General features: G+C 36.6%; 1 protein-coding gene across 1 annotated transcript; it reads left to right on the top strand.

The window, feature by feature from the left end:
• The first annotated feature begins 1,452 nt into the window (after positions 1–1,452).
• Positions 1,453–26,031, top strand: LOC145324086 (protein dispatched-like). The gene is made up of 9 exons (XM_080166711.1): positions 1,453–1,510; positions 11,569–11,627; positions 13,116–13,189; positions 13,432–13,509; positions 20,818–20,966; positions 21,136–21,173; positions 21,396–21,546; positions 25,431–25,479; positions 25,894–26,031. The coding sequence occupies exons 2-9, from the start codon at positions 11,585–11,587 to the stop codon at positions 26,029–26,031; spliced, it is 720 nt and encodes a 239-aa protein (XP_080022837.1). The 5' UTR covers positions 1,453–1,510; positions 11,569–11,584.

The following is a 26,031-nucleotide window of genomic DNA, read 5'->3' as shown; positions in this document are numbered from 1 at the left end:
TTTTTTGTTTAATTTAAAACTCTGGGTACTTATTTCAAATCTCGAAATGTTTGTTCAAACTTGCAGTGTTCAACCAATAATTTTGTTATCAAAAGGGGTTATTTTGTTTAGCATCATTTGGGATATGTATCATTTTATTCACTTCTCTTATGCCCCATTGATGTCTATTGCCTACCTGACATAGCAGCAGTAGAAAAACTTTTTACAGGAAACATTTTTAAAATATGTATTATTCACAATATTTATAAATAAAATTTACATTGTATAGTTGTGTAAAGTAAATAAATAAGGATTTATCTGAAGAAAATGTAAAATATTTACCCAAAAGCTTACACTAGTATTTATATGGTGTTCCAGCATTATTGCTAAAACTATATTTTCATGCTGTATTTGATTTTTTTTGGACTTTAAATCACACTTGTACATGTTCTCTCCTTTGTTGGCTTAATAACTTTCTTTCAAAGTTTAATAGTTGGTCCTAAGAATTAATGTGAAATTGGATTTTATGACAGAGGTTGCTATTTCCCCCGTCATTTATTGGTCAGTTCGTTCATTTTCATATAATAACCCTCTACAAATTTTACTTTTTTAGAGAAGATGTGTAAGATCCAAGTAATAATAAATATATTGTCAAAAGTTTTTATCTGAAAGTTTTTCACAAAATAATGGGTAATTTTGTTTATCATCATTGGGGTTTACATCAATTTATCGTCCTATATCAAATCCCTTGCAATATACATGAAATTTTTAAAAGTAGTTTTGTTCAAACTCTTTACTTTAGGGCTAGCTGTAATCTCATAAGATTCAAGTAATGTACTTTTCTGGAGATGAAATTCAATTTCAAAATAAATCTTCTCGTATCTGCCTATATATCTATCTATCTACCAATTTACCCATCTATCTATGTATTTTTAAATTATATTCATTTCTAGGGATGAAATTCAATTTCAAAATACATCTTCTCGTATCTGCCTATATATTTATCTATCTACCAATTTACCCATTTATCTATCTATTTTTAAATTATGTTCTGTAGAGCTGAAATTAAATTTCAAACTGTATCTACTGTAGTATCTATCTTTCTTTCTATCTATTGAAACCAATATACCCATCTATCTATCTGATTATAAAAGATTTAAATGATGTTATCTTCTAGAGACGAAGTTCAATTTTGAAAAAATTATTTTTAGATGTATCTATCTACCCAGTAATTTTTATTTTAATCTAGAATCAATCGTATAACATTCAAGCAAAGTACTTATCATAGATTGGATTCAATTTCAAAACAAGGATTGCAACATTTATAAGCGAACAAAAACAAATACTAAGACAGACGAATACATTGAGTTAATAATTAATTATTGATTGACAGACAGACTAAGTGATCTACAAAGAAGTCAATCTGAAGATATGAAATGAAATCTAAAGTAATGTGCTTATTGTATCTCAGGACAAAATTTAATTTCGAAGAAAGTTTTCAGAAACAATTCAACCTTCATCTTCCTCTCAGGTAAATAAATAGATAGATAGATAGATGGATAGTTAAATGGATAGATAGATAGATAAATGGATAGATAGATAGATAGATGGATAGTTAGGTGGATAGATAGATATATTGATATTTAGATGGATGGATAAATAGATGGATATATAAATGGATGGATATATAAATGGATGGATAGATAAATGGATGGATAAGTTGATAGATAAGTTAATAGATAAATAGATAGATAAATGGATAGATAAATGGATAGATAAATGGGTAGATAAATGGATAGATAAATGAATAGATAAATGGATAGATAAATGGATAGATAGATGGATAAATAGATAATGAATACAACTAAAAGATATACGCATATATGTATACAGCAAGTTGACATTGTAAAAGACATATTCTAATTGACGCATAAAATTAAAATATAGGCGGAAGTAATAAAATTAAAGCAAGTTCATCTTATATATATAATTCTATAGTCCTACATTAATAGAAATATAGATAAATAGATAGATTAAAAATAAGAATAGATTGGATGGTCTAAAAACCCAGGAAAAAATGTAGGTTTTCTAAACTCATAATCCCACTTGAATAGATAGATATACAGAAATATAGATAGATAGATTTACTGGTCAACTAACCCCGGAAGAACTTGCAGGTTTCCTAAATTCATAGTCCCACTTCAATAGAAAGATAGATAGATATACAAAAAAGTAGATAGATGAATGAATAGATCGATAGATATAATGGTCAAGTCAACTAACCCCGGAAGAGATTGTAGGTTTGCTAAATTCATAGCCAACTTCAATGGGAATTTTTATGAAGGGTGTTTCACAACTGCAGCTGAAATAACGTATAGCTACAGTAACGTAGATGAGTGGGGGTTCTATGCTCGAGAAGGATACCGTTACCTTGCTTAAATAGATTGGTTATTAAGATACATTGTTATTAAATTGTATTTCTTTTTGCAATTTTATACCTTTTTGTGAGAACATATTTTTATATTTAAGATTCATTTTTTATAACATTGCGCCATATCCAGTAAAATTATACGTACATTTCATTTTCTGGTTGGAAGCTACAGTAAAATTTTAAATGTCCATATGTCTATCCTTTTGTTTTGTCTATCCTTTTGTCTGTATCTTTTGTGATTATCTCAGCTATTAATTTAGATAGTGCTATATTTCTTTTGTAAGTTGGTTTTATTTGAATTATCTATCTATCTATCTGTTCATTGTAAAATGTTGAAAACGGGAGTACTATGGCCGTAAAGGGCTCAATGGGACACTGGTACCCAAAGTTTTAAAATAACATTATCTTATTCGTTGGCTCATACAACTTTGGTTACTGTTACTAAATTTACTAGGTAATTAGTTTCTTACTAGAATTGTTCGAACTTTAAAAATAATAGTTTTGTTAACTTTGTTGTTCATTATTGGGGATGTATAATGTATATTGATTCAACTTTCATTGTCTTATCCTTTAAGCTCCTTGAGATTTTGTATTTTCTTGGAATGATTCTCTTAACTAATGAACAATGAACATGTTAAGATTATGTTTGTCTATTTTGTTCTCGAAATAAGGATCAACGACATATTGCAATACTTTTTGGTATTATTGATTATCCCTTTACTCTGGAGTGTAGCGCAAGTCATATTGTGGTATCCGCCTAGGTTAAATGGCAGACACCAGAGTTCAAATGACTACGGCAGTGCGAACAGACGTGGACACATATATTATAGAGAAGCTACGCTTCTCTAGCAATCACTAAATAATAAACAGAGTCTATTCAGTTGTTCCTTTATTCAAGGTCTAAGGTTTACTAAAGTTATATACAACAAACAATAAATACACAGATAGGAATAAGTAATCATAAACAGAATCAATATAATACATATACAATAGTCAGTTTGGGCAATAATGATCCCCCATCCCTGGAAAGGGTGGGGGGGGAATTAACAATACAGCTTAACCATAATAAGGCTGTCAGAATCTATCATTAATTTTAGGCATAGGGAGGGGGTCGGCTGACCCCTTCCCCAGGACTCGGGGGAGGGCCCTCGGCCCTTTCCCGAACCCAGGTCAGGGTTGCCATAGGCATGGCTCACGGTTGCCGAATACCACAACTCTCCCCTCGGAAGGCTGGGAGGGGGTTTCCCTGCCAGACTTCCGACAGTGGTTGAGGCCTTCGGCCCGCTCCTTAGGGCTAATTTATATACAAGCGATAATGATTCAATGGAATCCTAGTGGTGATTTTCAGGGCTGATGGGCTCCCAACGTGGGATAGAAGGTAGAGGCTGGCTTTTGTTGGACACGTAGCTTGGCGCCAGCAGGTGTCAGGTTGGCGTGGGGCACAGCCACGGCGGGGCCGGTCAGTCACGGGGCATTCTGGTTGTTGTTGGCAGCGGCTGGGGCACTGGCTCCCAGGTTGACCGTCTGAGCGACAGCCTGGCCTCCCGAGGGGCCGCGGGGCTTTCCAGAGTGTGGCCCAGGCCTGCCTGGGCGGTCATTCCCACTATCGGCTGATTGCATGGATACCATTTCCTCGGCTGCTTCCCGGCCGATAGGAATGGCATCCCAGTCTACTGAAAAGTCCCGGGACTTGGCATGGGTGAGCCTGGCTCTGGCCAAGGCCTTACGATACAAGGTTGGGTGGTACAGGAACACTTGTGACATCGCGTTCATGGCGGCCCGTACACCTCCTTGTGCGGCTGCCAGGGAAATGATGGTTAAGTCTCCCAGCAGCTTGAGGATCAACAACAGCAAACACAGTATGGCTGCGCCATCTCCCCACTCGTGAATAGCCTGTCTGAACCCAGCCCAGACATCCAGGGTTGCTTCTCCTTCCTCCGCCAGTCGGTCAATATCGTAGGACACGATCCCATGGTCTCCAGTGGCTGAACAGCTACCTTGCTGAATGCATGAGCCATACGACAGGCCGGTCAGCATGGCGGCCTTATACGCTGGGAACGCTAGCAGCTGCTGCCAGTCGTTCAGCTCAGCCTGCGAATACAAGCCTCCCGAACTAAAGTCATCCAAGGGCTCTGTCAGCAGCTGCTTGGGTGTATCCAGCGGGGGTGGCCTCTTCTTAGGTGCGGGGGTTAGCTCTATCCATCCTTCCTCAGTGTGTACAGTTAGGGGGTAGGTGGAGGAGCAGGGAATTTTTGTGGCGTGGCCGCTATACACCTTTGTCACGGCATCTACGAATCCTGTGGGCTCCACCGGCACCTTGTCCCAACATTCATTGCTCTCCCTGACAACATATTTATTGCGTTGGCAGGTAAGCTGGAGCAATACATCTCCCCTCAGCACAGAGAACGTGCTCCCCTGGACACGCACCAGATGGGCCGGGTCTAGTTGCTGGAGCTTCCAGCAATTGGCTGCTACTTCTTCTGCTGCGGTGCTTCTCATTCGGGTTTCCAGGGTAAATCCGATGTAACCTGCATGTATCTGGGCCTGCAGGGGGACATCCATGTCCCTGGCCGATACTCTGGGCAGCGCTGCCGCGGCCGGGTCGGCTGCCACGAACAATGCTGGGTGGTTGGTGGCATGGGCCTCAAAGTCGCAGTTCACTATTGAGGTGGGGGTAGTCATGTTGATGAAGAATTGGGCTTGATGGTCAACCAGAAACGCATCCATCACCAGGCTAGGCTGGAGGCTGCGGATCAGCCTCAAGGGGCAATCTCTCCCCAGGTGGTCCCACACGTAGGTGGCCTCCCCAGTGATGCAGGACAGCTCAGAATGGGGACACTCTAGGGTCAGGTGGTCAGACTGGGACTCCACCCGTCCATTCTCGACTACATAGGTCTCTTCCTTGACCAGCAGCCGTCGCTCCTGGAGCACTAATTCATTGCGGTACAGCTGGCCCTCGAAATGGACGTCCTCCCCTTCACACCCCACCCCCTCGGGGCTGTTGACCAAGGCGCCCACCATATCGAAGGTGAAGAACAGGGGATGGTTCAGCTGAAACGTCAGTGGCTGGGTCTTGCCTGGCAGAGTGTAGACTCGGTTCCTGGCCAGGTCTTGGCACGTTTCTGGATCAATCTTGGTTGGCCGCATGAGGGTGGGGACCGAGGTCACCTTGAGGTGGCCCCATACTCCACACCTAAATGTCCACTGGGACACGGTGAGTTGACAGCTATATCCCGTTGTTTCCCTAATCTTGACTTGCTGCAGGACATGTGCCTCATGGCCCAAGGGCACCTCCTGGTGTAGCGGCTCCGTGCTACACATCTTCTCCTTGTTGTAGGCTGTGACATGGGTGGGGTTGGCACAGTCCCACCCTACCAGGACGTAGCTAGTTGTAGGCCACACGGCTGCGAGCAGTAGTCCCCACAGAACCATCCACCAGTGTGAGAATCTACCAGACAGCCATCGACCTCGCGCACGCATCTGGGGATCCTCGGCTCGGGCCACGGCTGCTTCTTGGGGCTGGACACTGCTAGGCTGCTCCTGGCTAGATATAAATTTCCATTGAGCGTTATCTTTGGGTGCCAGGGGCATCCCGATACCCTCCCCAATGACAGACTGACAGGCGACTGGCGCCTGCCTGGGTGTCGGCTCCCCTAGCCCCAAGGTGTCCCTTCCCTTGTCCATGGCATGCCCAGTGGCATGGGGCTGGAGTGCGTGTGGCACAGGCTCGCCCTGTATTACATCCCTCCCCTGCCCTAGGAACTCAGGTGCATGTGGCACAGGCAAGGCTGGAGGGTTACAATACTTTGGATACACTACATTTGTCAGATTTAACTTAGCCTGGCTCAGTTGGGACTGGTTGGCAGCTGGGTTCCCTCGGCTGGCAGGGGGCACTGGATGGTGTATGGCTGGGCTCTCCCTGCGGGCTGGTGGCGCTGGCTGCTGGATAGCTGGACCCTCCCTGCTGGCTGGTGGCGCTGGCTGATTGGGGGTGACGGATGTCACCCCTTCCTCTGGGGCTGCTGGCTCGTTCCAGGACCCCCCAGTCATCGCAGGTGGCGGCGCCGGATGGCACCCCATACATCGACTCCGATGCGCTGGCTAGCGCCTCTTGCCTCTCTCGCTCAGCGGCCGCCAGGGCCTCCCCGTACACCTTCTCAGTGGCGCTGGGTAGCGCCCCTCCACTCTTGCTGGGTAGGCTCGGTCTGGCCGGCCCCATCATGTTGAGGCTGAAGGGTTGAGGCCTCAGGACTTCTGGCTCTGCAATGTTGGTGGGCTGCACGAACTCCGGTCCCAAGTGGTTGAGGCTGAAGCCCAGGCCAACCCAGTTGGGTTCAGCCGCTCCTCCCAGCACGTTGATCCTAGCTGGGATGGTTCCAAACTGCGGCATTCCTTCGGCTCGGCCCGCTGCGTTGGGGGCGGCTGCTTGCTGGAGTGTTGCTGGGGGCGCGCTCCCTTCCATGTTGGCTACTCTGCTGGGCTTTCCTGAGGGGGCGCCCTTATCAGCGACGCGTCTCCGGCCGGCTACCTGGTCCCAGTCAGCCTTGCACTCGGCCGCCTTATGGCCGGCATAGTGGCAACGGTCACATTTGGCAGGACGGTCACGGCGTGGCTGGGTGCGTCTCTCTTCTAGGCTGACCTCCATAGGCGTAGGACAATCTCGGACTCGGTGGCCTTTCCCATGGCAGCGATAGCAGCGGCCTGGAATCTTGTCATCTGGGGCGACCTTCCCCATCTGGTGGAGACCCGGAGCCAAGGCGCCAATCTCCATTGGCTCCGACTCATCATATTGGGGCAACTGGACGCTGGCTGATCCCGTGAGCCCGTCGGTGGCGTCCACTAGGCACACACCCTCCTTCAGCTGCTTGGTGATCATGGGGACGGTAAACATGGCTCGCCTCGTGTACTCAGGTACCGAGGCGATCTCATGACCCATCATTTCACGTTTCACATTAGCGTTACGAATGCCACGATTTAATTCGTCTATCAATAATTCAAGGTCCTCGTGGCTATAGGCCTCCCTATACAATGCACACTTTGTGGATATGTATGCTTGTATAGGTTCTGTCGAGTGTTGCCTATAATCTCTGAAGGCTTGCTTCAGGGTCTGAGATTCATAGGCTGGACGAAATAACATTTCACACTCGGCCTTGACTTGTTCGTAAGTCAAGGCTTGGCCTGCCTCGCCAAACAGATGAGAGGCCATCTCCGCCGCTTGCCCCGCCAGGGATAGTAAAAGGGCGTTGCGGCGATTTAGTGTGTCATGGGGGGGCACACGGTAAGCCGCCCATGACATTTCGAGTCTCCGGATGTGGGAATTCCAGGATTGCTTGGGCGGTCCTCGATACTCCGGCAGGTTACTCAGCATCAGCTTGCGGTACTCGGCTGGAGCCGGCTGGGGATCATCCTGGAGCCATCCTTGGAGCTGGTCGCCTCCTTGCGCTTGTGGCTGCTCCATCGGGTCAAAGGGGCAGCGGCGGGACACGAAGTTTTAAGTCAATACTATAAGTGGTTTACACTTGAGGCTTTCTAGCCTAGCAGCCAACACTGTTTATCACTAGGTTGGTAGTTTAACTACAAAGATTTAAATTAGGTGTACTTAGAGTACTTGTCACTAGTTTCTGAGTTGTAGAGTAGGCTGGTAGGTGTAGATAGTTGTTGAGGGTCTGAACTGCTGTCAGGAACTGATTTGGTTTTCCTTATCACACTATAGATAGGAGGGAGGAGCTTGCAAGTCTTTTTTTTCTAAAAATATCTCTGTTGGATGCTATGGAGTAGCTCCGCTCCTGTGTGTGTGTGTGCGTGAAATATCCTTTCCTTGCAATGCGCCTACGCGCCGTCAGATTTGCGCACACAGGTAAAACGCGCACCTATCCCTCAATCCGCTCTCTCATTGGTCCGCTTTGTCTTTTTCGTCCGTTGAATTTTTTTATGCGTCCCGAGCTCTGCTGCGCGACCGGTAAACGGCGCTCTGTTCTCCCGGTCGCTATCTCCACACCGTGGGCGGACTTATTCAAGTGTGGGTAGGAGGGGGAGCGCGTGAGGGGACGGGGTAAACCCGTCCGTTCCCCCCTATGGGGAGGGGGTTGCTGTAGGTTTGAAGTAACTGGGTGGTGAGGTGATTGTGCCTTTTCCTTAATCCTGAGCTTATTGTTATGTCACCTCAATTAGATTTGCTTCAATTGATGGTGGGCCCCTCCCCTTCCGTTGGGATAAAGGGTGTATCTGTTGTGCTGAAGGCTTGGGGGGTTAGATTGTTTATCAATGCATTGTTATATTGTTATATATTACATCTAGGTTCTATTTTTGGCTTTATCACAATACACAACAAATTTGCTTACCAAGCCTGTTCTATTTTTAGCTTTATCACAATACACAACAAATTTGTTTACCAAGTCTTGCTCATAAATCTATTGTTCAGCTTTCACACTAGGGTGGTAATCCCTAAACTGTGATATAATATCTGTTTTCTAGATGGGTGGCTGCGCTGTAGCCTCTCAGGATACTTGGAGTTAACGTAGTTTTTCTTCTGCTTGGTACACTACACTCGTATTTTCTCTCGCAGCTCGCAGCTAATTGGCTTGTTTCAGCCTGTCGGCGGCAGGGAATGTCCCGTCCTGCAGCGCCGTGTATCCGAATCCGGCTGGTGGCGGCAGGGAATGTCCCTTCCTGCAGCGCCGCTGGTTCGGATCCTGCTATCTCTTGCAGTAAATGTTGGCCTATTTTCAGCCGTTTGCACTTATTTGGCCTGTTTCAGCCCGTCCGCAGGCCCTTGAGCGCTCAATTCTCCGTTAGATGTCGGCGCTTCTCGTGGTTCTCCGTCAAGTTTCACTGCTCTCCGCAGTCTCTCGTCCGATTTCGCTACTCTCCGCAGCTCGGGTTCCGCCACACTTAGTGGTCTTTCGCTAGGTTTCGCTTCCACAACTGCCGGATACAGAGTTAGACCTTGCTATCAAGGGTGGGTAATTCAGGTTGCTTGTGTCAGTTTTGCCAGTTTCACTGCTGGGAGTACCTTAGCCTCAGCTGCGCGTCTGCTCTACACTTGTGGTTTGCCGTAATCTCACACAGCTGTCACCAAAAGTTGTGGTATCCGCCTAGGTTAAATGGCAGACACCAGAGTTCAAATGACTACGGCAGTGCGAACAGACATGGACACATATATTATAGAGAAGCTACGCTTCTCTAGCAATCACTAAATAATAAACAGAGTCTATTCAGTTGTTCCTTTATTCAAGGTCTAAGGTTTACTAAAGTTATATACAACAAACAATAAATACACAGATAGGAATAAGTAATCATAAACAGAATCAATATAATACATATACAATAGTCAGTTTGGGCAATAATGATCCCCCATCCCTGGAAAGGGTGGGGGGGGAATTAACAATACAGCTTAACCATAATAAGGCTGTCAGAATCTATCATTAATTTTAGGCATAGGGAGGGGGTCGGCAGACCCCTTCCCCAGGACTCGGGGGAGGGCCCTCGGCCCTTCCCCGAACCCAGGTCAGGGTTGCCATAGGCATGGCTCACGGTTGCCGAATACCACAATATGTTATATTTTCATTTAATTTACAATTTATGTGTCTGTGTATTTAGATATTAAAGTAGTGCAGATACTCCATAACTAGTGTTTGGTCAGTATTATAACTCATAAAAAAGGTGTTAAATAGAAATAATGTTTAGTATTTTACAATTTACTACTTTTTACAATACCTACAGTTTTATGATTTATAAGAATATACCCGATATGAAATTATTTCATAGCCAAATAAACACAAAGAAGACTGGTTAAAAGATGCATAGCTATATAGATAGTCAAGCAATCAGATGGTTTATTAGATAGCTAGATGGTAAGATAGTTAGATGTATAGATAGCCATAAAGATAGAAAGATAGATAGCCTTTTATATGATATGTTTTTGACGTTTTGATATTAAAGTTTGTGATGTATAAAATTTTAATCTGTTATGTCATTGTAGCGGGATATTGTCCTGTCTTAACAGGGTCCGGACCTTAAAACATTATATAAACTGATAACAATTAGTCCAATACTTAAATTTTAATCTGTTATGGCGTTTTGTCCTTAGTAAAGTCCAAACCTTAAAATATTCTATAGAACAATTAGTCCAATACTTAAATCTTAAATCCTTAGGTCATTGTAGCGAGATATTATCCTGTCTTAACAGAGTTCAGTACTTAAAATATTCTATAGAATTCTTATCAATAAGTCTAATAAGTCCAAACCTTAAAATATTCTATAGAACAATTAGTCCAATACTTAAATCTTAATCTGTTATGTCATTGTAGCGGGATATTGTCCTGTCTTAACAGAGTCCAGTCCTTAAAATATTATATTTTTTTTTTTTAATTTTCAATACTTAAATCTAATGTGTTTTATTGCATTTCCTTATATTTTTACAGCCCCTTCCTTTAAATAATCCTAGGAACTTTTAACAATAAGTTTATTACTTAAATTTTAATCTCTTATGTATTTGTAGCGGGATATAAGCATGTCTCAACAGAGTCCTGTCCTTAAAATTTTTTAAAGATTTTGCAAGAATGAGTCTCATTATTTAAACTTTTGTTTTGTAATTGTAACAGGACATTGTCAGTTTTAGTAGTGTCCATGCCTTAAAAAATTTACTAATGCTACTTAAACTTTAATCTGGAATGACATTGTCGCAGTATATTCAGTCTGATTTTTGTTCAAAACAAAATAAAATTTTAAGAATTGAACTCAAGATAAATGACGTTTTTACCCGGTCCACAAATTTCTTTTTTCTTCGTAATTTAAAATTTTAAACTTCTAGGTTTTTTGTTTGGCTTTGCTTATAAAGATACATTTATGAATATTTTTCCTTATTTGTTTAAGGTGATATATTAAAATATTTTTGTCCTTTAAAAGTGTTTAATTAATCATTACAAATAAATTTTTTTTCTTTAATTGTATCATTTTTAAGGAATTTCAAATTTGGGAGTATATTAATTTAACTGTTAACTATTAGATGCGTTGATAGGAGATTGGAAGATATATTAATTTTGTCCTTTTGTGCTCTTCCAATTTTTACCTTAACAATTTACATGCTAAAGTTTAATAATGTTAAGAGGATAAAATGTGCATATTGAAATAGATTAAAATTTTGTTATTTGTTTTAGATTTGTTTGGGGAGTGATGGTTGATGATAATGGAGACCAATTAAACCCAGGAGATACAGGTAAAAATCTTATTATTTTTTCTACATACGCTAGAAGAGGCGGCTGTTCAAAACATTTGAGTCCATGCTATTATGAAATAGCAGATAAATAGTGCATAGTATCTAGTTAGAAACCCAGTATTTCATAGAATTATTCACGACAAAATAGGTTTTATTTGTTGGTTCTTAGTAAAGTAAAGGCTGGTTATTGACCACAATATTAAATGTATAATTGTCATTTATACAAGCAGTAAGAAAAACTACACTATCATCATAGTCATATGTGTAGTTAATATAAAGTACTAAAGTACTTCAAAGAATGTTCACCAATGAAATTGACTACTTAAAATTCACTGCTAATTAAAATTGAAAAATCTGAATATTTACATTTATTAAAATAAAAAGTGTTTGATTTTTTTATTCCATTATTCCTACCAATGATAAATGGAAATTTCCTTGACTTAGTTGTATATAGGTCTCTGAATGGTTTTAGACAATTGATTTGAAATTATTGAAACAATTTTAGACTTTAGTTTTAGTGTTTATTGGAGATAAAGTTATTGGTACCAAGGCACTTCAAATATAATAAAGCATACATAGATCAACTATTATCTGATGGTCTTAGATAATGATATTGAGTACCAAAATTCATAGTAATTCAAATTAAAAATAAAATGTTATTAATTTACGATATTTTTTATTTCTCTTATTAGTGATTTTAAGAAAAAACACTCAAACAGAGCATTAGATTATTTTTGTTTGGCTAAAATAATTCTTAAAAGACTGATATTTTTATTTTTTTTTAACATATAAAGAGACATCTAGTGGTTAATTTTAATCTTAACTTTATGTTGAGGTTGATGTATTGTCGCTATTTCTTAGCGAGTTAATTACGATAAGTAGAAATTTACAATTTCTTAGACTTTTTGATATCCGTATATCTGTGTCAATAATGTCAGAAGTATTTTGCTAACCGCTGAACCAAAATAGTTCTCCTTTCTCATAGGTCATGGAAAGATTTATAACTTTTTAGGGGGTTGGTACACGAAGTAACCACCCTTTCAAGAGAACACCTCTCGAAAAGAATCACCCCCCCCCCCCCCCCCCAAAAAAAAAACAATAGTGGGAAGTCAAGTGCCCTTAGTCCTATTATACAAAGTAATCATTTTTTTGTCCTAAGCTTTATATTTTAAGAACTACAAATAAAGTTTTCCGTTTTAAGAAAGCTTGACATAGGTCCCTTGACGGTTTTAGGGTATTTAATTAAAAAAAAATAATTCTTGGGACTAGTTCCTTCCCTTCCCGTTCTTTCAGATACAAAGTTACTAAATAATACGGGTGGGCGCAGTCACAATCTTGAGACTCAATTACTAGTACAGTAGTATCTCGGATATTACGCATGCTTTGACAGATAAATTGCTGACGCTCATAATTATTTGACTGAGTACCAGATTTATCATTCAGACAAATCTAAAGACCCATAGATTAGTTAAAAAATTAAATTTTTAGGAGAACTAGAAATGGACCCAGAGTTTGATATTTCCAGTAGAGAGGCACAATCTTGGCTTTTCAAATTTTGCCAGGTAAAATTTATCTTTTCTTTTAGGGGGCCGACTATAAAGATTTATTGTCCGTTTGTCCGTCATAACCTTGTCCAGATGTTACAAAAACTTATATTATATTATTGTATAATAGAGTATAACAGATACTTTCTTTTAAAGTGCAAAGAGAGAAGAAAAAAAACATCCCTTTTATTAAAAAAAAATATTTGATATAATCTTTTTTTCTTTGTTAATGATGTATTCAATTATTTTGATTTGTTTAGGAACTAAGAAAGCAGCCATTCTATGAGTCAAGATCTCCAAGATTACAGTTATCTAATTGTTTTATTCAGACTTTTAAGGTATATTATAGGATAGATGCAAAGAAGATATGATAGATGAATAGATAGATTAATAAATAGATAGAGAAATAGATATATGTAGTATAGAATGCCAATAACAATGAAATTATCCCCAAGTTTTATGAACGTTTTCATATTCGTTTACTTAACAACTTTGGAGACTTTTATTTCAATGTACTTTGTTCGTTCATTAAAATGAGTGTCAAAACGTTTCAACCACTAATTGTAATCCGTAGAAGTGGTAATTTTGAGTATCGTCATTGGGGATGTCTAACAATTGATTAGCCATTATCTTATCCCTTTAGATCCCTGCAATGAATTTGATTGGTTAATTCTAAACTAATTGCTTTTCAACCAACAATTTTAATCTGTACCAGGAGTAAATTGTTATCATCATTGGGAATTTATATTAATTTATCTTCCATTGTCTTATCACTTAAGATCCCTGATTTTTTTACTCATAATTAAGATAATATTCTCCAAAATTTTAAAGCCTTTTTGCACACAATATCGTTTTCCATTGTTTTGCTAGTTTCTTATACAATATTGGTTTACACTGGTTTCAGAGATATTAATTGACTAGGTATCACTGTAGGATAATTGTTATGAATGTTATGAGTATATAAATGTAACAGTATAAATTTAAGTATCATATAATATCTTAGTTAAAATATCTATATCGTTAATAGAAAGTTACTTATGGTGTTTAGTTAATGAACTTCTTTATTAGTATCTGATATACCAGTTAAAATTAAAAGTTTTTAGATGATGATATATACTAACGGATTCGTCCTTCTATGGGTACAATAGGTTTGATGAAGGTGAGGGCTGGGAGGAGAGTTAATCCCTACAATTTTAATTTTAGTTTTAGAAATAAAAAGTAAACAAACAAAATAAAGTCGATTTCTCTTGAAAAGGTAGTGATATCCTCTCCCATAATAGGTATAAAACTTTCCTGACTGCAGTGGTGATATTACTGCAGGGCTAACCTGTATCCAAAAAAAAAATTTTTTTATATGTTTTGAATAAGGGGGAGCGGGGGGGGGGTGTTGAGGTTTCTGAGCAAGTATAGGCCGAAATTTGTTTGTTAACCGGAAAAAAAGTCGGATGCACTTAAATTTTTTTCCTGTTCCCTATCCCATTTCCTCAAACTTATAATTCCTTTAGAAAATGTTTGTAAAATTATGTTCTGCTTGACTTACAGATAATCTGAAGGTGTGCATTCACTTACGCATAAAGATTTATATGGGGAAAGATGAGAGTTACCCTAAGAGTACCTAATCGAGTACATAACCCCCCCCCCCCCCTCCATAAACTTAAAAAAGAGGGAGTTTCTTGGTTTTCCATATAGTTTGGTTAGGTACAGGAAAGCTCAGACTGCATTGGGCACTGCATGATTTGCCCAACATGGTTAAGGCCCCCCTCCCACTGGGGTTAGGCAAAAAGAAAAAAGACTTCACCTAAGTATTTTAAAAATTAGGGGAAAGGGTGAAAGCAACGACAAAATAGCAAATATGTATGTGGACTTGATATATGATGTCAGGGAATCAAAATTGATTACACATATTTATTTATATGCGGAATTGAATTCACACTAAATCTATATACTATACACTATACAGCTTAGAATTTGAATTATTTACCCCCATACAAAACTTTTAAAGCTTTCAATAAAGTTCCTAAGTAAGGAGAGAGGAGAGGGTATAATGATTTATAAACTAATCCTTCCATCAAATCTTATAATATATCAATAATACAAAGTAGTACGATGCCTGTCTGTCTGTCTGTCTGTCTGTCTGTCCGTCCGTCCGTCCGTCTAAAGCTTAAGATCTCGGTAACCACTGAACCGATCGGATTCTACTCTTGAGGGTATATACCTATTGGTCCTGTTGTGGTTTTAAGCTATTTTCTTGGGGGGTGGGACACCCCTAACCCACCCAAAAACAAAAAAATTCCCCCCTTATTTTTTATTCCAGCATTTATTTTGAATGAAAGAATAGCAACATTCTCTCACTAAAAACAATAAATATTAATTTTTTTTATCACCTCTTGGGGCAAAACCCCTAGAGGCTAGGGGCGAAGCAGCTAGTACCTATATAAAGAGTTGTAAATATTAAAGAGAAAATGAACCTAGTAATAGTAATAGTAATAGGAGGTGGGAAAGGAAACCCTTAAAAAAGAGATGGATTTTTGTTACGTCACAAAGATATTACTAGGTTCAGAGAAAATGATGTAGATTAAATTTATTGTTTATGATATTTGCCCTTTCCTCATTAAGGTAGGTTAAGGCATTTTTATTCCCCAAAGTGAAGTATGTTCGGTTCATACAAAATAGAAATAGAAAAATTACCAATTTTTTATATATATTTGTAACTAGCAAGGAGAAAAATAACGGGTACCCAAAGATTTGTAAACACATTCTCTTATTGGTTGGCTTAAAACTTTGGGTAGTTTATTTATTTTATTCAATTTGATGAGTGTTTTCAACCAATAATCTTCATCTATTGAGCTTTTTTTGTTTATCTTCATTAGACTGTATGTATATCAATTTATCTCCCATTGTCTTTTCCCTCAAGATTCCTTAGAATATTGAAAAATGAAAGTATCCTCCTATTTATTTAAAGTATGTAACTTTCAACATTTCTTATACAATATCAATTTGTTTAAATGGCCATGTGTAGATCAAGACTGGTAAAATAACGACAAGTATATCCATAGCAGATATCTAAAGGGATGAGACAATGAGCGCTAAATTGATGTACATCACCAATGCATATGCAAAAAAATACACTTTCTGCAAATTACAATTATTGGTTGAAGTTTACCCAAAAATGTTGACCCTTAATAAAATTGAGGGTTGTAATTCAGACTTTGAATATTTTGTCCAAAACGCCTGGGAGACTGTGAATTATACTTTTTTAAATTACGTTTCTTCATTACATAGTTTTGGTAACTTTGGTGTCTTTAGAAATGATTAAATGTTGATTCAAACTAGAAGTGTCCAAATTTCCTTCCTATAATTTTTTAAAAATTTTTTGATCATCATTGGGTATGTTAATCATTTTTTGTTTGTTATTGTCTTGAATAATTTACAATACACCATATCACTGTTCTTTATCAAAATGTACTCTTTTTTTTAAATGCTGAGATTTCTAAGGCAACTCTAAAACTAGCCTGTCTGGCAGTTATTTCAAACTTGAAAAGAATTTTTAATATTTTAAACGCTTTTCTTGTATATATTTACAATGTAAGAGGGTGTAATGGTTTCAAATGTTTGAAAATGTTGGCGGTTTCTCTTAAAATCTCCTTTACTTTACTATTGGTTAGATTAAGCGCCACTCGCGGGGTTTAGGCATATAAAAACTACTTATTCTGTATCTTGGAATGGTTTCAAAGCTAATATCATGTTTATAACCCTAAGCCCACTATTGTAGCTAGCATTCTCTAAAACCTTGTAGAACAAGGCCTGCCCGTCCATCTCATTTATTTGATGTAGGCTAACCGTACTGCTTTTTAGAGAATGTTTCAGTTTTAATCTATTTTTGGCTGTATGTTAAGACTCCTCTAGAAAAAATACAATGCTTTAAAATCAAAGGTAGCGTAAGCTAAAATATCTTCTAACATAATAGTGTAAATATTAGTATACTTTTTAAATTAACAAAAAAAAATTATAATTTTACATACATATTAAAGATTGTATAAAACTGAATTAATTTGAGACACTCTAACAAATATGATGTATAAAACATATACCCAGGAAGGGAGAGGATGTTGAGATCTTTATTTCACTAGTCCCCAAAGTTTTATAATTTGTTGGCTAAACAATTTTGATACTTTTATTGAATTATTCGTTTCAACCACTAAATTGTAATCTACAAAAGGGGAAATATTATGTATTATCATTGGGTATGTACATCTATTTATCAACCATTGTCTTATCCCTTCAAATCCCTGAACTATACCTATTGTATAATATGAAATAGCCTAAGGCTTAAATATTTTTCCTCCCTGTCTACAATGTTTCTTCTTTACAGATTTAAAAAAAAATATTTTATATAAAAAGAACATTAAACTGATATACAGTAAAAATACTAATTTTACACAAAGGATAAGAAAATGGACGTTAATTTATGTATAGGTATACATGCCCAGTGATGAATAACTACTCTTTCTGTAGAATAAAATTACTGGCTGAAAAGTTTGGACTTAGGTTGTCTGTAACAAATCAACCAAAATTAAATAAGTACCCAGAGTTTTTTAGCCAACTAAAAAGTTAATGTTGTTATAAAACTTTGGGTACCAAAATGATTAATAGTTATCATCTAATAAAAGTTATTGATATCAATCAATGATAAAAAAACTGCTTTATTCATTTTACATTATTTAGCTGTTTTAAAGGAGCACCTTCCCTTAGTTTTGTATATGAAACTTTTGTGTTTCGCAGAGTGAATATTTGAGTAAAAGTAAATGTAGGGGATTATAAATTCATATTTTATCATACTTAACAATTCTTTGCAATATAAAGTAGTTCAATTTTATGTATATACACACCCTGCCTTATCTTCCTGTCCGGAGCAACTAGGATTTCATTCTCAATTGATTCTACTTGTCTCTAGGTCCTATTTGAACGCTGGATTGTCCGTTTTGATGGTAATTTTTTCTATCCTTTAAATAGTTAAGGCAGGGTGTGTATATATGTCTAGTAAAGATTATCTAATTGGTCTTCTTTACAGTGAAGATTACAGGGATGGGTAATAACTATTAAGGGTTCTGTACCTCTACTCTCCATATTTAAAAATTGTCCCTGTAATAGATTAACTCCCAACATCCTTCAGCAATGGTTAATTTCATTTTAAATTTTAGTATTGGGATGTTTTCCTAATTAAAATCTATTATGTAACTTTAGATCGAATACAAAACTATTTTATATCCTTCCCTCGCCTTTCTAAAACAAAGCCAATTAAAGCTGCAGGTGGTCATAACTAACATAACAAGGGGGGGGGGGAAGTTCTGACACATTTGCGTAAACGGTAAGTATAGGCTTTATCTTTGGACTGAAAGGATAGGTTATTAGGGATAAAATCATTCTTATATGATGAATTTCCCCCAGATTTAAGATTTTTTGGATAGGCCTCCAGGATCCGGAGCTCCAGGCCTCCAGGTGGTCTCTGTACAGGTAAAAATGAAAAATAAATTTAAAAAAAAAAAAAGTTACAGGTCAACTTATAAAACAAAATATGCATCTTTTTTAATATTATTCACATATTTGAAGAAAAAATATCCATATTTTGTTTTATAAGTTGATTTTTAACTTTAAAAAAAAATTTTTTTTTCATTTTTACCTGTACAGAGACCGCCTGGAGGCCTGGAGCTCCGGAACCTGGAGGCCTATCCTAAAAATCTTAAATCTGGGGGAAATTCATCATATAAGAATGATTTTATCCCTAATAACCTATCCTATCAGTCCAAAGATAAAGCCTATACTCACCGTTTACGCAAATGTGTCAGAACTTCCCCCCCCCCCCTTAATATAACGTTTCATATTCTAATGACATTATGACTATTTTTCTGTTGATATAATTTTGACTGTGATTCTTTTTAAAATTCTTGTTTCATTTCCCGTCCTATTCTACCATATGTATAACTTAATTTTTATATTTGTTTCTTCATGATATCTTAATTAAAATTTTTGTGCTTTGATTATTGGTATTGTTATTCTTATTTTTTATGCTCTATAATTACAAAATCTTTTTCCTCTAGTTTTATTGTGAAAGAAATTGCCTTTTGTTAATTGAAATGTAGAAATATCTACCATTGTTCTCACCCTTCTTGACATTAATCCCAAATGCAAATAAGAGCATTGTATTTTTAAAATGACATTAATCCAATATTTTTGCTTTTCTCTTAATGTATATTCTTTAAATACAGATCAAAAATTTTCCATAATAGCTTCGAAACCAATTAATATCCGTTGTATTAGAACCGGTTCTCAGCCCTACTGAATAGTCATGTATAGCATCGTATTACAGACATTTTTTTACGAATACTAAAATAAATATCATAAAATTAAAACTAGTTTTGTTAGCCTGGACCCTAGCAAAATATTTGCTGGTTTCACAATACAACTTTAACTGAATTTAAATTTAAATTTCCATTTCGGTTGTGTTGAATTTAATCCGTTCAACGTGCAATATAGGTGACTGAAATTCAGTAGTCCGAAAATGAAATCATGAAATGTACACGGGTATGTTATCATTTATATACTGCTTTTAAAAGTTGAATAAATATTTGTTTTGAAGATATTCTCTTTTTGTACATTTCTTTAGGAATATAAAACTTGAAAAAAAACATACATACAGAAAATGTACTGTACAAAATCGTCTCTTCAATTTACCTGTCATCGCATCAAAGGTTTAATTTTTATGTAAGTTATTTTAACATTGGATATATACATAAATAGATGACCAGAAAAAATTTCAGGTAGATGAACAAAGTCGATGGATGAATATATATGTACACGGATAAATTGATTGATTGGTAGATATTGATTGAATTATTAGCCATAGTTCATAGGGTTTGGACCTAAGTAGTCATGGAGTAGGCTGAGACAATTTTGTATAGCTAGGTGGGCTATCAAGCTCCACGTTACATTATGACTTGACCCGCTATCTCATGAGAGCTACTCATTATTACCTCACCCTCGCCGAGTATGGCAGGTGTCCCAAATTAAGTCACCGGAATGAATGACGCTCACCGCAGAGGAGCTTGGGATAAGGGTAGTACTGATATTATGTACGTGACTTTTAAGTATCCAAACTTACTCAATAATCCCCTTCTTACACAACCAGGGGAAGTTGCGCGAATGTATTCAACTTGACCTTGCTGTAGAGAATCAGTGTTCCCTATAAACCTTATAATTATATGATAACAATAATATTTATATTATAGGATATAATGGACAGACCATGTTATAATGATCTATCTAAAGAGACGCACAGATCTTGCTGTAGAGAATCAGTGTTCCCTATAAACCTTATAATTATATCATAACAATAATATTTATATTATAGGATACAATGGACAGACCATGTTATAATGATCTATCTAAAGAAACACACAGACCTTGCTGTAGAGAATCAGTGTTCCCTATAAACCTTATAATTATATCATAATAATAATATTTATATTATAGGATACAATGGACAGACCATGTTATAATGATCTTTCTAAAGAGACATACAGACCTTGCTGTAGAGAGTCAGTGTTCCCTATAAACCTTATATCATAATAATAGTATTTATATTATAGGATACAATGGACAGACCATGTTATAATGATCTATCTAAAGAGACACACAGACCTTGCTGTAGAGAGTCAGTGTTCCCCTACCATCCAGATGTTTTTAATCAATGTTTACAGCAGGAAATGTTCTTTAACTGCAAATTATTGGTTAAAAAGTATGCACACTACTGGTTTGAACTAACCAATCAAGATTTAGTAGAAGTAATAAAATTTTTAGACAAGCGAATTATAGAGTGTGATATAAAACTATAAAATCATAGTAATTTACACTTCAATGTCCCAGCTTTCCCTTTGGAAAACATAAATATGAAATCTATATGTTAGAAATTATAATCTTATTATCAAGAAGGGTGGGAACATTGGTTTGTAATTTACACTGGTACCCAAAGTTTTAAAACCTCGTTATTTGTTGGCTAAATTAAATTGGGTAATAATGTTAAATCTTGATTTATTTGTTAAAAAAAACTAAAGTCCGAACTTCTCAACCAATAATTCAATCTACAAAAGCAATAACTTTTCACAATTTATCGTCCATTGTCTTATCCCTTTAGATAATTGCCTATTAATTATTGCTTGTATTAAAGAACATGTACTAAAACAGGCAGTAGAATACCTGTATGAAACCCCCTCAGACCTCTGGTTGCCCGGCGTGGCTGGACCTAAATTCAACATGGAGAATAGAAATGTTTCAGCTATCATCATTGAGTTCCCGAGCAAGTTCAAGTTTTCATTCAAGTAAGTATAATTACAGTTTTTGGTATTTTATATTAGTAGGGGGGGGGGGGGGGATTTGGGCTGTATATAACGCTAGTTCCAAAATTTAAAATAACAATTTCTTATTCGTTGGGTCAACAACTTTAGTGAACTTTGATTGGCTGGTTTATTAAGTTGAGTTTTTAAATGTTTCAATCACCAATTTCATTCTACAGAAGGGGTAATTTTGTGTATCATCATTGGGGATGTACATCAATATATTGACCATCGTCTTATTCCTTTAAGTCCCTAATGTCAATTAAAATTTGAACAGAGTATTATTATTCTTTTTTTTATTTTTTACTTGTCCCTCGTTTAAGATAATTCAGAGTAAATTATACTGGTACCCAAAGAATTATAAATACATTCTTTCATTTATATTTATTGGCTGAAACATTTGATTTATGTATATTTAACATTAAGTGCCTTTATATATTACTAGCGGCTACGCCCATAGAAGCATCTAGGGGTACTTAAGGTGGGAGGGAAAAAGCCGACCACCACCCCCCATTTAATTTTAATTCTTTTTTGGAGGGATGGTCATTTTTTATTTGGATGGTGGAAAAACTCTCCCAATAGTTAAAAATAAACTTTCCTTGAGCCTATAAGAAGCTTCACTGTAAAGGAGAACCATATTGGTTCAGTTGTTAGCGAGATCCTTCGCTATAGACCAAAAAAAGCTTACTTCAATATATGGTATAAGATTTTTTTTATTTAACTTCGCAAGTTTTCATGAAAAGTAATCTTATTTTTTTAATTATAAAACTATAAAAATAAATCAAATAATATATAAAAAATGCATTAGAAAGTAAATATAAAATAATGAAGGAAAAATGTAATAAAAAAAGTAGAAATAATTGAATAAAATGTTTGAAAAGAGATATAAGTTAATCTTTGCGCTAGTCAATCCGATAGTTATCTCTAAAAAACTAACAAGAACGTCAATGTTAAAAGTAGCAGAACAACCAAATAAAATGTAGTCAATAAATCAATATAAGTATAGTTGTATAATTTATTGAAATAGCGTTACCTATTAAGAGAGGGGTAGGTTTCGGATGAAATCCGATAAAAATTTATGTTATTTTTTTTAGAAATAAGAAATACACATATTTAGTAAATATTATCGTTCCACTTCTATTTTTAAGCCTTAAAACACACACCTTTACGGATTTTACCAGAAACTTACCCCTCTCTTTGTCAGCCATGGCCTCTTTTATTTAACAACTTGATGCTAGGGGCACATGAAAAAAAGTCCATAATGTCAACTAATCTAACAATATCAAAAATGGAATGGAAAAAAATGTCAAGGTATCATCAAATAAGATAACTGGTTGAAAAAAAATTAGATACAGTCTACTGTTCCCTCCCTCACTATTAATTGACCAGAGGATTCCATTATTTGTACCTTTCTTCCTTTTATCAATGTGCCTTTTTAGTATAAATGACGTACAAACTGACAAAAAAGATTATATAGTAGCTTCGCTACTGCAAATGCACTTTTGGTGCTATTCAAGTTTTTTGGTGTGTGCATGTTTCCTTTCCTTCATGTTAAATTGCACCACACATAGCATCCCAGGGAATAGTCAGGGGCAAATGACGCATTTTATACAGACAACTAACAAAGGGTTAGTTGTCTGTATAAAATGCGTCATTTGCCCCTGACTATTGATTGATTAATTGATTGATTAGCCATAGTCTCTTAGGGTTTGGACCTAAGGGTCATGGAGTAGGCTCAGACACTTTTGTATAGCCACTAGGGCTATCAAGCTCCACGTTCAAGCACATTATGACTTTACCCGCTATCTCATGAGAGCTATTCATTATTACCTCACCCTCGCCGAGTATGGCAGGTGTCCCAAATTAAGTCACTGTAATGAATGACGCTCTCCGAAGAGAAGCTTGGGATAAGGGTAGTACTGATATTATGTACTTGATTATTAAGTATCCAAACTTACTCAATAATCCCCTTCATACACAACCAGGGGAAGTTGCGTGAATGTATTCAACTGAGAAATTCGAGTTGCCACATGGGGACTAGAACTCGAACTCTCATCACCGTAACTCAATGCGTTACCACTGAGCTACACATAGCATCCCAGGGAATAGTCAGAGGCAAATGACGCATTTTATACAGACAACCAACCCTTTTTCTTGATTGATTAATTGATTGATTAGCCATAGTCTCTTAGGGTTTGGACCTAAGGGTCATGGAGTAGGCTGAGACACTTTTGTATAGCCACTAGGGCTATCAAGCTCCACGTTCAAGCACATTATGACTTTACCCGCTATCTCATGAGAGCTACTCATTATTACCTCACCCTCGCCGAGTATGGCAGGTGTCCCAAATTAAGTCACTGTAATGAATGACGCTCTCCGAAGAGAAGCTTGGGATAAGGGTAGTACTGATATCATGTACTTGATTATTAAGTATCTAAACTTACTCAATTATCCCCTTCATACACAACCAGGGGAAGTTGCGTGAATGTATTTAACTGAGAAATTCGAGTTGCCACATGGGGACTAGAACTCGAACTCTCATCACCGTAACTCAATGCGTTACCACTGAGCTACACATAGCATCCCAGGGAATAGTCAGGAGCAAATGACGCATTTTATACAGACAACCAATCCTTTTTCTTGAACATTTATAGTTAAGCCAGGTTAAATTGGCTAAAAATTCTTCAATTTTGTTTTCTTTTCCTTCATGTTAAATTGCATCACACATAACATCCCAGGGAGCAGGGAGGGGTTATTAGCGCATTTTACAGATAACCAACACTTTTTGCGCTGATAAAGCCTGTAAATAGGCCAAAACATTTTTCAATTTAGTTTTCTTTATCTTCATGTTAAATTGCACCACATAGTATTTCAGGAATAAAGGGGGGGGGGGGGGTTCGATTAAAACATTTTAATACATTTGTCCTAAATATGGGTTATAACATTTTAGTTTTTGTTATCTTTTTCTTAAGTGGTCACTCTTTACAGACAACCCGACCTTTAATTGTACAACCCTTGCTAAAGGTCCCAAACTTTTATATTAATGATCAACGCCTGTATTTGTGTCAAGGTATTTCTTCATATTATAATGATTATTTTAAAAATATATAAAAATCTAGTTATGGCTGAATTAATTATTGATCATTGTCCTATATCTAAATTTCTGTAAAACAAATAAACGTTACATACAAAAAAAGGCTTCCACCTTGAATCATTCTAAGACTGAAAAAAGTTGCAAAAGTGAAGGTCATTTTACTTGATTAGAATATTCTTTACATGGACAGACTTATACTATCATGGTAAGCTTTAGAAATATTAATACTATCTAATGTTTTATTTGCGTAAACATCTATCTGCTAAAAAACTGTGAAGCATTATTGGACAGTCTTTTTTACCATTTGAACCTGAATAGGAAATTTTATTGCAGCTTTTTTGCTGCACATTTGCAAATAATTTTATCTTCTATTTAACCTTTTTTTGGCTTTTTCTATTTTTTTCTTTCGTCCTGTTTTAAAACCAAAGCATTTCTATAATTACAGTTTCCGTCCGTTGTTAACAGGTAACTATGTTCGTTAATTAATACATGTCAAAATTGTCTTATCGATTTAAAACTGTGTATGCTGGTATGTTTTAGGAAGCGTAGAAACTCTATAGTGATTACCAGAATATCTTAATACAGTATCCTGTATTTACCTAATTTTGAGATAAATTTATAAAAAAAAATTCTTTATACCTACACTTTGATGTTCTGCTATTTAAGTTTTGACACTCTACCATTGTTAATGTTCATTTGTTCTAATTTCTGATTTTAGAGCTTGCTGTTATGGATGTTGTCATCCTTGTTTTATTTATATATAATTTTTATTTAGGTATTCTGAAATGAGAGAGTTCTATAACACAGTAGAAGCTTGGTTTCAGGTAAAGACTTTTTTTACAGCTTTTAGTAGGGATGTAAATAATTAGATTAATGTGTAATATCAATTAAATTGATGATAAACAAAATTACCCTTTCTATACATCATAATTAGTGGTTGAAACGTTTGAATGCTCAACCAACCAACCAAGTCCCCAAAGTTGTTGAGCCAATGAATAAGAAAACGTTATTAGAAACTTGTAAGACAAGTGTACAAACAGCCCATTGTCCACTTCCTTCTTGGCTTTCATTTGAAGAAATAGCTTTCAATACTTTTCATAGTAATTTAAAGTTATAGATAAATCAGAAACCATCATTGATTATTTTGACTAATTATTTTTTCTCCTAAAAAAGTTACAAAGTTAATTTTTCTTGGTGGAACAATTGATCACGAAAATGACTTATTCTTAATGTTATAGGAAATTATAGTGACTGCTCCAAAATCATTAAGAGGTGGATTCTTCACCAGCTATTTAGAGTTCTATGATTTACAGCATTCACTACTACAGGATTTTATTTATTTCAACTTAGATTTTAAAAATCATTCAGTTAGTTAG

This window comes from Acartia tonsa, chromosome 7, assembly GCF_053477335.1.
Source record: "Acartia tonsa isolate MP-2025a chromosome 7, ASM5347733v1, whole genome shotgun sequence".
NCBI lineage: Eukaryota > Metazoa > Arthropoda > Copepoda > Calanoida > Acartiidae > Acartia > Acartia tonsa.
The sequence above is the reverse complement of the archived record's forward strand: the minus strand, read 5'-3'. Positions and strand labels throughout refer to the sequence as shown.